At 39.1% G+C, this 12,715-nt stretch overlaps 1 protein-coding gene across 2 annotated transcripts in view; it reads left to right on the top strand.

The window, feature by feature from the left end:
- PREX1 (phosphatidylinositol-3,4,5-trisphosphate dependent Rac exchange factor 1) overlaps positions 1 to 12,715 on the top strand; it is a 288,404-nt gene that overhangs the window by 187,890 nt on the left and 87,799 nt on the right. For both annotated transcript variants that reach the window (XM_020779458.3, XM_020779460.3), the window contains exons 11-14: positions 2,737 to 2,837; positions 5,748 to 5,851; positions 7,677 to 7,726; positions 10,764 to 10,839. In XM_020779458.3, coding sequence (XP_020635117.3) covers positions 2,737 to 2,837; positions 5,748 to 5,851; positions 7,677 to 7,726; positions 10,764 to 10,839 — 331 coding nt within the window. The remainder of the gene's footprint in view (positions 1 to 2,736; positions 2,838 to 5,747; positions 5,852 to 7,676; positions 7,727 to 10,763; positions 10,840 to 12,715) is intronic.

Genomic DNA, 12,715 nt, shown 5'->3' on the forward strand with positions numbered 1-12,715 from the left:
CCTTCATTATTCTAGCTAATCATGCTCCTTTTTACAATGCTCCCTATCATTTCCCCACAATGAGAACCCATAGTACTTTTATTTCTCCCTCCTCCTATTATAGTTCCTGAATTTCTGCAGAACATGCGTCTTCCCAGACAGAACACAAATTTTCCCAGCCTTTCTATCCTGTGTGCCATTTTAAATTCTTCCTATTTGTTCAGCACTGGGAGAAAGTAGTTGGAGAAGGGAATGGAATTGTAAGTCTTTTGTTAGCCCCCCCCCCATTCTCAGCACAGGGTAGGGAATCAGCCTTGATAAATTCACTGTCGCCCAATTTTAAGCCATAGTTGTGCACATTATTATTTTAAAAAAGAATTGCTGAATAGCTTAGCAGTTTAGGTATCTGGCCGAGGAGCCAGAGGTTTGTAGTTTGATTTCTCGACTTGATAAAGTCCCTTCCGGTTATGAAGTTCTAAGATGATGATGATTATATACCATTTTACAGTGAGGGGAAACAATTGTTGTTTTCCCAGGACCTTTCTTCATTATTGTCGCATTTTATTTTATGTCTCCGGACTTTATTCCATTTCTTTCCACTGAACTTTTAAACTGACCATACACTACTAAACCAATTTCAGAATCTTTTGAGCATCAGATTTCCCACCCCAATACTGTCATTCCCCCCACATGTGTTTCTTCACTTTAAGCTTGAATTTTGCTATATGTAGAGATGTAGATCTATGTAAATTGTAGTGATTATCTTCAAATATTCATCTATAGACATAATATTAGCTTGTGTAGATATTATACAGAGCCATGTACTCTATTGTCCTGTTTTTGCTTTGTTTTGTTTTTGGTAATGGTCTGTCTTTCCTTCCTCTCTTCCTCCCTCCCTCTCTTATTACATGTTAATGGCTGCCTAATGTGATTCCCACAGTCTTTTCCTGGTCTCTATACCATGCTTAAGAGATTTGTCCTTCCTTTGGATCCTCTTCTGATGGCTGGATAGCTCAGTGGTTTAGGTTTAGGTTACGGAGCTAGAGGTTGGGAGTTTGATTCCCCACTGTGCCTCCAGGGAAAAGAGCCAGCTTATGTGGTTTTGGACAAGTTGCACAGTTCCAGGACCCCCCCCCCCCCCAGAAGAAGGGAATGGTAAATTGCTTCTGAGTATTCTCTGCATGGAAAACCCTGAAAAGGGTCACCATAAATCACAGCACAGGATTATAATCCTCTTCAGGATTTCTAGTCTCACATTGTGATGGGACAAGTGGAGATAAACCCATTGTTGTACTGTATCATGTATTAATTGCTGGCTTTCACTGCTTACACAGGCTCCCCATAGGATTTATAGCCTGGGAAGAGCAGAATGCTTTTATTTTGGGTAGTTTTATTGTTGCCAAAACAGACTTAACACAGCTCTGAAAACCTGTTTATGTCTCTTTTTTTTCCTGCTAGCACAACTCCAAACATTTCAACCTGCCTAAGTTAGATTTCCATCTAAAAAAGTCTGGACTTAAGTGCCAGAAAACTTCCTAGTTATTTATATTAATGTGTATGACGCGTTCCTGCCACGATGGCTATTAAAACAAATTTAAGCAGTACTAGAACACCAATAAAATAAAAATTCAATATTAACATGATAATATAAAACAGGAGCCCATTTAAAAAATACAGTAGCACAAAATAATAAAATAACAAAGGAGAAAGTCAATACTGTAACATTTAAAAGGTCATCACTTCCAGAAGAGTAACTTTCAAAAATACAATCAAGCAGCATTCATGGATCAAATAAAAATTCCTGTACAACAGATCTGACAAACTTATAAATCTAGATGTTTTGCAAATTCTGTTCACTCTCTCTTGTGTAAGGAAGCACAAATTGGTTTGAAATTATTTCCTTTATATACCTCTAAATCAAGTCAAAATTGTTTCTTTCAATTTTCTTTTGAACTCGCTACCAATGTCTTAGAGAAGTCATCCCTTCCTAAAAACTCAGGCTAAAAATATGGTGCCTGAGGCCCAGTAATTGAACACATGGATGCTGCTTTTGATAAGCATGAAACATACACAAGTGGGAAGAATTACAGCTATTTTATTGAACACAGATTTCCTTTGCATTGCTGTGCCTTCAGAAATCCTTTCGTGCTTTGTCTGGATTTTGCACAGTTTTGGAATGAGCGCTACTCATGTTGGCAAATAGCCAGAGTCCCTAAAGGCACTGACAGTATCTCATTCATCAAATTTTATTTCTTTCTCTACCAATTTTCTCTTTCTTAGTCCTTTTTATTCTTTCATTCACTGTAGCACACAGTTGCAAACTTTCCAGATTTGAACTTTGATGTGTGTGTCACATCACTGCATTGCAGATGTTTGTACAGCTTTAGGTGAAATTGTACCAAATAAGAAACATGGGGTTTCTATCTCCACCCTTGCAACATAAGCTACAACTTATCGCATTTGCATTTTGGACTCCCACCTTGCATTTCATCATCATAACTGCTCTGTGAAGTGGGTTAAGCCAAAATAGAGGAGCTGGCCTTATCCAGGAAGCATTGTGGCTGAGCATGCGTTTGAACCCAGGTCTCCAATTTTCCCCCACATCTTAATATACTATGTTGCACCGACTTTCATGTTGGCATATATTGCTTTGCAGAGATAGGCACTTTGGGGTCCATTTACATCTTTCATGCTTTGTCTTCTTGCCCAAAGGAAGCAGGGAGCTAATTGCATTTGTTTTTCTGCTTCTCTCTATAGTGAGTTTGTATCTTGGCTCATAGAAATTGGAGAGATAAGCAAACCAGAGGAAGGAGTCAACCTGGGACAAGCTCTGTTGGAGAACGGCATCATTCATCATGGTGAGTGATCGGCAGTGCAGCAGAAAATGTTGTTGGGTGGAGTCCTGAGGGTACCAGGGAATGGTGTTACTTTTCTTGTTTATTTGCTTGTTTATGTTAAAAGAGTACTATTGAAAAAGAACACTGAATTTCAAAATTTGAAATTTGAATAATTTAGGAGTCTTTTATAAATGATACAGTAGACAAATGTCCTGCAGGCTTTGTTTTTACATAGGTTATGGAGAGATACCCATTAAGAGTAGGTAGGTGGCCACAACTCTGAATGTTGAATACTATAACATACATTATTGAATGAAAATGTAACTGCGTAGCTACTGAAGAACCCTGAAGCTCCCTGTGAAAGCACCACAGAAAGACAGTGGTAATGTGTCCATTTAAAGGACCTAGAAAGCAGTAGAATCTATAGGAAGTTGTCAAACTATTGGCCATTGATCCTGATATTGTCTAGTCTTTAAGGGCAGTGGCTGTCCAGAGTCTTAGGTATAGAGTTCATTGTGTGACATTTAAGGGTTTGTGGGGCTTTTTTTGCACAAAATAATGGTTTTTGTAGAGGCATATATTTGTGCCTCTAAGGTATAAGGGGACGTGGTGGCGCTGTGGGTTAAACCGCAGAAGCCTCTGTACTGTAGGGTCAGAAGATCAGCAGTTGGAAGATCGAATCCATGCAACGGAGTGAGCTCCCGTCACTTGTCCCAGCTCTTGCCAACCTAGCAGTTCGAAAGCATGTAAATGCAAGTAAATACAGTGCTGCCTCGCTATACGATGATAATCCATTCCACTGAAATCGCTGTTTAGCGAAATCATTGTCTAGTGAAAAGCATTTCCCTATTGGAACGCATTGAAACCTGTTTAATGCGTTCCAAGACTTGTCGTTGTTGAGCGAAGATCAGCCATAAGAAAGCCACTTTGCAAACCGCCGATCAGCTGTTTAAACCGCTGTCTTGTGAAGCTTAGGTCCTGAAAACACCTGTTTGCGAGCGCGGAGGGAGCTGTCAAAATCGTTGTCTAGCGAAAATCGGTTTGCGAAGCAGGGCCCAAACATTGTCCAGCGAAATTTCCCCATAGGAATCACTGTTTTGCGATTGCAAAAAGCGATTGCAAAAAGCCAATGTCTAGTGAAAAAACTGTCATGCGGGGGTAACTGTCTAGTGAGGCACCACTGTAAATAGGTACCACCTTGGTGGTAAGGAAATGGTGTTCCGTGTCTACACACTTTTATTGTTACAGCATCGAGCCATATAAATAAAACAAAATTAAATGCAGAGCTTCAAGTACTGACATATACTACAAAAAGCCAAGTCAGATAAGCAAAAGACACTAAAACTACAAATATGACAATGTAAGACCAATGTCTAAGTTTGGCTATCTATTCTGCCTACTATGGCATGCCGCCCAAAATTTTGCTACCAGTTCTGTAGTAATCCGATTTTGATCAATTAACAATTGGTTACAGTAGTCCGAGTCTGACTGGCTTGTCATGTCTTTTAAGAGGGGTGTAATATATTTTCCTCGAATCTTGTTATGCCTGTTACATCTGAGCATCATGTGCTCAATGGATTCTATCTCACCAGATCCACAAGGGCAGAGTCTCTGTTCCCTCGGGATCTTCTTAAACTTGCCTTCCAGGTCTGATGAGGGAAAGGCCTCACATCTAGCCATAGTAAAGGCTTTCTTAAACTTATATGTTCCAGTGTCTAGTCGCGCTGGCCACGTGACCACGGAAACTGTCTTCGAACAAACGCTGGCTCTATGGCTTGGAAACAGGGATGAGCACCGCGCCCTAGAGTCAGACACGACTGGACTAAATGTCAAGGGATACCTTTACCCTTATTTCTGCTAATGCTGCTATTAATTTAAAAAAAAAAGTACTGGTCTTCCCCCCCCCCATTCAGGAGCAAAATAAATAAATAACTTTCACACCAATTAGACTTTTTAAAAAATTGGATATTTTGATGTGTCAATACCCCCTGTTTTGTCAAGGACAAGAAAATAATTAAGTAGTCCCTACCTCCTTAATGCCAGGCAAAGATCATTCCCATCCCTTGTTCCATGACCATTTTCTGAAAAGACACTAGTATTTGAATCTGTGACTTTGTGTATATAAATCATGTGCTTCACTCTGGTCACTCTTTCCTTTCAGGCACTGAATTGGACTCAGTGGGGGGTGGATGGCTCTGCCTTACTGGAGAATGCTTCTTCAATGTGGGGTGTCTCATCCTCCCCCCCAAAATTGCCACCGAGGTTTGGAGAACATTATGGACTAGAATGGCAAATGGCCGGGAGAGCTCCAATAGATAGGACAGTCTGGTGAACATGGGGCCTTCCATTCAAAATGTTTGAAGGACTTTCAGCTAAGACAGGGCTGGGCAATGTCTGAATGTGTGGGGACCATTTTTACTGTGTGTGTGTGTGTGTGCGCGCGTGCGTGTGCTTGATCAGGGCTGGGAGTCACTTTTCTGGGCTTGACATAGTTTGAGGATTGCAGAAACCCTCTCAAATGCAAAGACAGAGCAGGAACAGGAGCAAGAAGAAGTAGAAGAGCAATATCAACAAAATCAGAAGTGATGCAAAATCCACTTTCAGTTTTGAAAAACAGATATTCTTGGTGTTCCACAGTGTAGGAGTAAATTTTAATTGGAAGCTTCTATGATTATGATTTTTTTAAAAATAGGAAAAAAGAGATGGATGGGAGACGACTGGTAGGACACAAAAACACCTCTCCGACCACAGGAAAGTCCAGGAACATACCATGGCCACCTCTCAAATTAACCTATTTTGTATGTTCTTTGAAAAATATGAGTCCTCTTCTTTTGCCTTCTTTGATCCTTGGAAGTGAAGGATATCCCTGCATGCCTGATATTGTACAGGAATATGCAAGATAAGCTGTTGATCGTGATTCTGATGGTTCAGTTTCAGATAAACACCACTTCAAGAATGAGCAAGTGATGTACAGATTTCGTTATGATGACGGGACTTATAAACCAAGGAGCGAACTGGAAGACATAATGTCCAAGGTATGCTTTGTTTTTTTGCAAAAGTGGGAGAAGAACTACATTGCAGCCAAAGTACATTGTATCATGTAGTTCTCTGGAACATGATTTACAGCATTACTCAAATTGCTGTGCTGTGTTGGAAACCAAGAGCCATTCCGTCTGTACTACTTCTTCCAAAATATTGGGCCTTCTAATTTGTCATGGGGAGGAAGCAGTAGGTTTTATAACCTGAAAGATCTTGTGGGTAGAGACAGAAGGAAGAGACCTTTGAGAAACATAAAGTATCATTGGCAACAGTAAACGCAAGCAGGCTTTTGTGTCATGCAGTAATAAGTACATCTCCCTCCTCCCTCACTCTTATTCTCTTTCTGTATACACACATACACATTTATTTATACTTGCAACTCTTTTCAGCTTGTTCCACAGTAAAAACTGTATTGGATACTATCCCTGCACTAACTCTGAAAAAGCTCAGCCAGTAGAACAAGAAACCTTCCACTGGTTAAGCAGCATGGTTGGATTCAGGCCAGAATTAATAACAAAATGTTAGTTCAAACAGAACATTAAAATGTATTCTTGAAGTCTTTCACGGCTGGGATCCGATGGTTGTTGTAGGTTTTTCGGAACACAGAGTTCTGTCCTCTGAAGATGCCAGCCATAGAGACTGGCGAAACGTTAGGAAGAAAAACCTCCAGAACACAGCCAAACAGCCTGAAAAACCTACAACAACCATCAGAACATTAAAAAAATCATTGTAAAACGCAACACAACAATAAAAGATTTAAACTGCACCGAAGAAGTTAAACCCTATTCAAGAGCAAAACCGTTTAGATGTGATACATCCACCTAAACAGAAATGTTCTTTGGATGGTAGTGGAAAAACAATATAAAGAGAGTCAACTTAGCCTCTATAGGGGGTTGCAGAGTCAAAAAGCAGCCACCAAGCGTGCGTGCGTGCGTGCGTGTGTGTGTGTGTGTGTGTGTGTGTGTGTGTGTGTGTGTGTGTGTGTGTGTGTGTGTGTGTGTGTTCGCACGCACACACACGCACGCGCGCGCACACACACACATACACACACATTCACTCACTCACAGAGAGAGAGAGAGAGAGAGAGAGAAAGGGAGAGAGAGAGGATCAACTTACAGTGATGTTTTACATTGCATGTTAAGATAGGAAAAAGTGTGCTGCTTATATACCGTCCCATAGTACTTAAAACACTCTCTGGGCAAATTACAAGTTAATTATGCAGGCTGCACATTGCCCCCCTACACCCAGCGAGTTGGGTGCTCATTTTACTGACCTTGGAAAGATAGCAGGCTGAGTCAACCTTAAGCCAACTACTGGGATTGAACCCTGGGTTGTGAGCACAGTTTTGGCTGCAGTACAACAGTTTAACTACTGTGCCATGAGACTCTTGGTCAGCGAATCAGTGAATTGTCATTGAATTTACTTATTTCAAAAAAAGGTTGTTATACAGTCCTTGGACTGTAGGGTCCCAAAGGCTACTTACCGACTAAAACAGCAATTGTTAAAATAGCAAAGGAGGCCAAAATAATCATAAGCCATGAATTAAGAATGAGTACAGCTACAGCAGTGGTCCCCAACCTTGGGTCTCCAAGAAGCCTTCACCACGACCTCTGCTGGCCAGGATTTCTGGGAGTTTAAGTCCAAGAGCATCGGGAGGCCCAAGGTTGGGGACCACAGAGGTACAGGACACTTCTTAAAAGAGGCATTGCTAACTGCTTGGTGGAAGAGGAATAGGTGGCCCTGTTGCAGCTCCTCTGCATGTGTTTTAGAGAATGTTAGATCTGTCATGAAATTACAACCCACATTTGTTTCTCTCTGCAGGGTGTGAGGCTCTACTGCCGTCTACACAGTCTTTACACCCCAGTGATAAAGTGAGTTCATTATAATGAAGCCTTGCTTCAGACTGTGACCCATCATCAGTTGTTTTTCCCTTTCTTTGTGTAACCTGTAATAAAATAGTTGAATACTTAGGAGATCCAGGCTTTCTCTTGGATGGCAGTCTTATATTTTACTGAATTTCCTCTAGAGTTGCTCTCAAGTAGGTTGTAGCTTCCACATAGTACTTTGCTTACTGCTTACTAGTCTTCGTGTCATTTATCCATACACCATGTTCTGTAACACACAAGTAAACGCAGTCTGTGTCCCAAACTACAATAATTAAAATTTGGCAGCCAGGTGATAGAAATTTGGAAGCACACATAGATGTTGGAAATGGCAAAAGGGCATGATTTCAGTTTTGTCATTTCCCCCAATTTATTCTAGTTTTTGTTAGCAGGAATGGATAAATCTGTCAGTTCTGAGCCTATGTTGTTTTTTAAAAATCTGTTCTAGATCTCTCTTCTGTTATTGTTTTCACATTAATTCGCAATTTAAAAAACATCATAACATTTGTATTTATATTTAAACTTCTGTTTTTTTCTTTCAAAAACATTCATTTCTGGGAAGATTTTCTCTTCAGATACACATTTTATATGTTTTCTCTACATATTTTTCAAATGCATTTCATCATCTGTAAGCCAAAAAACATGTCAAAGCATGTTCGTGAAATACAGAAGCCAGTGGAGAATTAGGTTTCTGCACTTTTGTCTGAGATTTGCAGTTTATGTTCATATTAGTACAGTATTAGCAAAAATTAAACTCCAAAAATGTCCTTAGAGGCAAGGATTTGTGTTAAGACACCAAAACCACGTTCTGACCACTGAACAGCTAATGCAATAAATCCTTTGGCATTTCTGTGTATGTTTCAAACATACACAAAGAACAGAAATCTTTTTCTAAAAATGAAATCTGGAATCCCAAGGAATGTATTTCTATATCCCATACTGCAATCTGTGCCTTTTTTGCCTTTTGCTAATGAGTAATCATGGCGTGCAATCTCATTTATGTTGAATTAAACTATTTGATTAAGCCACTTTACCATTCTCCACTGAGATATACAACTTTGTTTATAAAAAATACTCTGCTCACTAAGAATACCAAGACATCACTTACTCTTTCCCTGCTCTAGCATTCAGATTGGCAGTATCATTTACCATGGCAAGCATCCTGTTGGTTATGTATGCTGACTTCAAGTGTAGTGGCATAAAGTACAATAGTGAATTGCCTCTAATTAACAGATTGCTACTACTTGAGGACATGGTGGCACTGCGGGTTTAACTGCAGAAGCCTCTGTGCTGCAAGGTCAGAAGACTAGCAGTCATAAGATCAAATCCATGCAATGGAGTGAGCTCCCGTTGCTTGTCCCAGCTCCTGCCAACCTAGCAATTCGAAAGCATATAAAATGTGAGTAGATAAATAGGTACCACCACAGTGGGAAAGTAACAGCAATCCGTGTCTAGTCGTGCTGGCCACGTGACCACGGAAACTGTCTTCGGACAAACGCTGGCTCTATGGCTTGGCAATGAGGATGAGCACCGCACCCTAGAGTCAGACACGACTGGATGAAATGTCAAGGGTAACCGTTACCTTACTACTTGTTCTCCTCATTGTGCACCAGTCACATAAATTAATGTGTAGCAAGGGGTACAAGCAGCAACTAGCAGCAATTTACCACTTTGATTTACACAATTTTAGTAACAAACCAATACAATTCTGATTCATTATTGAGAAGCGAGATGCTTGCTTCAGGAACAACAAACAAGATATGGGGCTTACTTAAAAGGAGGGTGTTGGAGGTCCACTTTGTTATCTTCCTCTCCTTTCCTACTGCTTACAGGAATGTAGGGTGGAATCACTGTCATGCTGATTACTCCTTACTAATTATACTACTAATCTAGTAATGATAACTACCGTACTTATTGATGATATTGCTTCTTACTAATGATACTACTAATCTAATAAGGATGCTACTCATCTTCTAATTATACTGCTGATCTGAATGCTAAAGCAGGGAATGAGTATTTGGTGTCTTGATTTCCCAAGTCATCAGAGCATGTTTCGAAAACAAAGTTGCATATTCTGGTGAAGACAGGTAAAACAGTTTAATCAAATATTTTGACCATTCCTGAGTCATAGTTTTGTTTGCTTGAAAAATGTGATGATCCCAGATAATGCTTGAAGAGCAGAGGATGGGAATAGTTGTGTGGATGTGCTGTTGCACACATCCATGCTTCATCCACTCCATTCAGTGAGTGAATCATACATAACGTTTAAAAAATGGTAATCAGTTCAGCTGAGAAAATGTTACTGACCCTGGGAGATACCATTAGAGGCTTTAGCCTCAACAGCATTAATCAACCATGATTAACTGACAGAAAGAACCCAGAATCAGGAGTGATTGAAGATAATCTAAATGAGCTCTGCACTCCAGGAAGAACTTTGAGCACAAAAGTTGCTGCATGCATCTGCATGATATGGTTTAAATGATAGTTTTTAAAAAAAGGCAGAATGGACTCAGAGCATCCCATAAGGCCTTCTAAAACTAGCAAGGTTTTTAAGTGCACTCATTTTTGCTGTTTGCTTTTTGTATGGGATTTTATCATGCAAGCTATGTTTAGAGCATTTTTGCTTTTAAAGGCAACCGAGAAATGTTCTGTGTAAATAAATGAGTTAATGAATAAATAGACAAAGCTCTGTCTTGCCTGGAATATTTACTGACATGACAAACAATGAAATGCAATAATGACTTAAAGGAATCTCAGTATTGACAGATGGGAAAAATGTAGCCCTTCAGGTGGTGTTGGGCTGCAGGTCCTATCCACTCTCTCCATAGGCTTGATTGGCTAATGGGAATTCCTGTCCAACAATATCTGGAAGGGTATGCATTCACCATCCCTGTTATAAATTGCAAAAGGTCTATTGAGAAAAAGTTTTCTTTTAATCACAACTCTGTTTATTTAGTTACCTTTTTGTTGTTGTTAAATTGTAGAACTTTTTTTTTTTTAAGTTCTGTTCTTCTTTATAATTCAGAGACCGAGATTACCACTTGAAGACCTACAAGTCAGTGATTCCTGCAAGTAAACTAGTGGATTGGTTAATCGCTCAGGTAATGAAAGCACAGAGATGTTGGTGTTTAATCATATTTATTGTTAATTTCTCATTTTTTTTGTTTTTTTAAAGAGAGAGAGAGAGAGAGAGAGTTGTACACTGCCTTGTGTCCCTTTATTGGGAGAAAGTGGGATATTAAGTAAGTAAGTAAGTAAGTAAGTAAGTAAGTAAGTAAGTAAGTAAGTAAGTAAGTAAGTAAGTAAGTAAGTAAGTAAGTATTAACTTACTTTATTTCAGTCTCAGCCTTTTAATCTTTCATATATTATTTCATCACAGCATTTTGCACTGAGTGAAAACATTTGCTCAAGCAGAGAAAGCTTTGAAAGGCCAGTATTGCTTACCTAAACAGAGTTAAAGGAATGAGGGGTGGAGCTACAGCTTGGAAAAGTTACTTTCTTAGACTAGGACACACCAGAATCTTCCCCAGCAGGCCGCGAATGACTGCTCTAGTTTGAATAATTCTATGACTTGTGGATCAAAAAGCAGTTTTTCTAAGCCCCCAAAAGTGAGGGGCAGGATGACATATTCAGTGCTGTATCTAACTCTTCTATTTCACATAGATTTTCTCTGGTATGTTTCTTACACTACCCTTGACAGTGATTATCATTATGCCTGTAGCAATGTGGGCCTAAGCTGCACTAAATATCTAAGTTTTAGTGGACCCCTATTTAGTAGCTCATATTGTTGAAAATATTGCATATGTTTTCCAAAAAGAAAGTTTGAAAATACTGGATATGTTGACCAAATAAGCCTCAGTTTCCAATGTTTAAATTAAATGAAATACTAACTTCTTTTAATTTTATGATCTGGCAAAGTTTGAAGAACTGTTCCTTCTGTCTTTAATTTGGATTGAAGTAGCCATAGAGATAATTTACTAATGGAAAGGTCTGGTTTTCATTTCTTCATCTATAGATCAAAAAGAATAATCATGTGACATACATTTTCTGCCTTATTGAATTCACGATGATATTATTTTCAAGGATTTGTCAACATTTTTCTCTTTTCTGGTTTTGAATGTCAATAGTTAAATTGTTTCTATTTAACCTTCATTTCCAACCGTTCTCTTTTTTCCTCTCTTGCTGTTGATTGAACATTATAGGGATGATGAGTTCAGGGTCAACAGAATAATCATTGTTAAGATATATAATAACTATGGTGTAGCCCTGAAATAAAGAGCAAGGTAGGAGTACAAAATGCACAACCAATTAGCTCAGTGAGCATCGAAGAGTTACTTTTTTTCAAGTTCAGCATTCAGATCCCCATAGTTAAAAATGTCTGTGGATGTGTGGCAATAAATCCTGTAATCTTTTGAAGCAGGAAACTTCACTTTCCAGATACTTCCTGTAAAGCACTCTGGATACTTTAGAATTCCCATTAGGCCTGTAGGATAAGCTTTTTCCATAAATATTCATCTTCCACTCTTCTGTTAGAAATATATATGTTTCCAACTTTCTCTTTTCATTTTCTTAAAGATAAATTCTTAAAAAAAGTGAGGAAGAGCTTCGTCCGATACATGCCACAATTCTAAAACAGGATCACACGACTTAAAATTAACCTAGTGTTCTATGGACCTGTCTTTGACTTAGCAGATAGAAGAGTTAGTGGAAGTGCTTTAACTTGAGGTCTTAGACCTATATCCTCAATGCTGGACAGAAAGTAAAATTACAGCAGTAATTACTGTATTTTTCGCTCCTTAAGACGCACCTTTCCGTAAGACGCACCAATTTTTTAGGAGAAGAAAACAGGAAAATATAATCTGTTTTCTTCGCTCCATAAGACGCACAGACTTTCCACCCCTGTTTTGTGGGGGAAAAGTGCGTCTTATGGTGCGAAAAATACGGTATATAGAAGAATAAGTGCTTACATTGCTGTGA

Source organism: Pogona vitticeps, chromosome 4 (assembly GCF_051106095.1).
Source record: "Pogona vitticeps strain Pit_001003342236 chromosome 4, PviZW2.1, whole genome shotgun sequence".
NCBI lineage: Eukaryota > Metazoa > Chordata > Lepidosauria > Squamata > Agamidae > Pogona > Pogona vitticeps.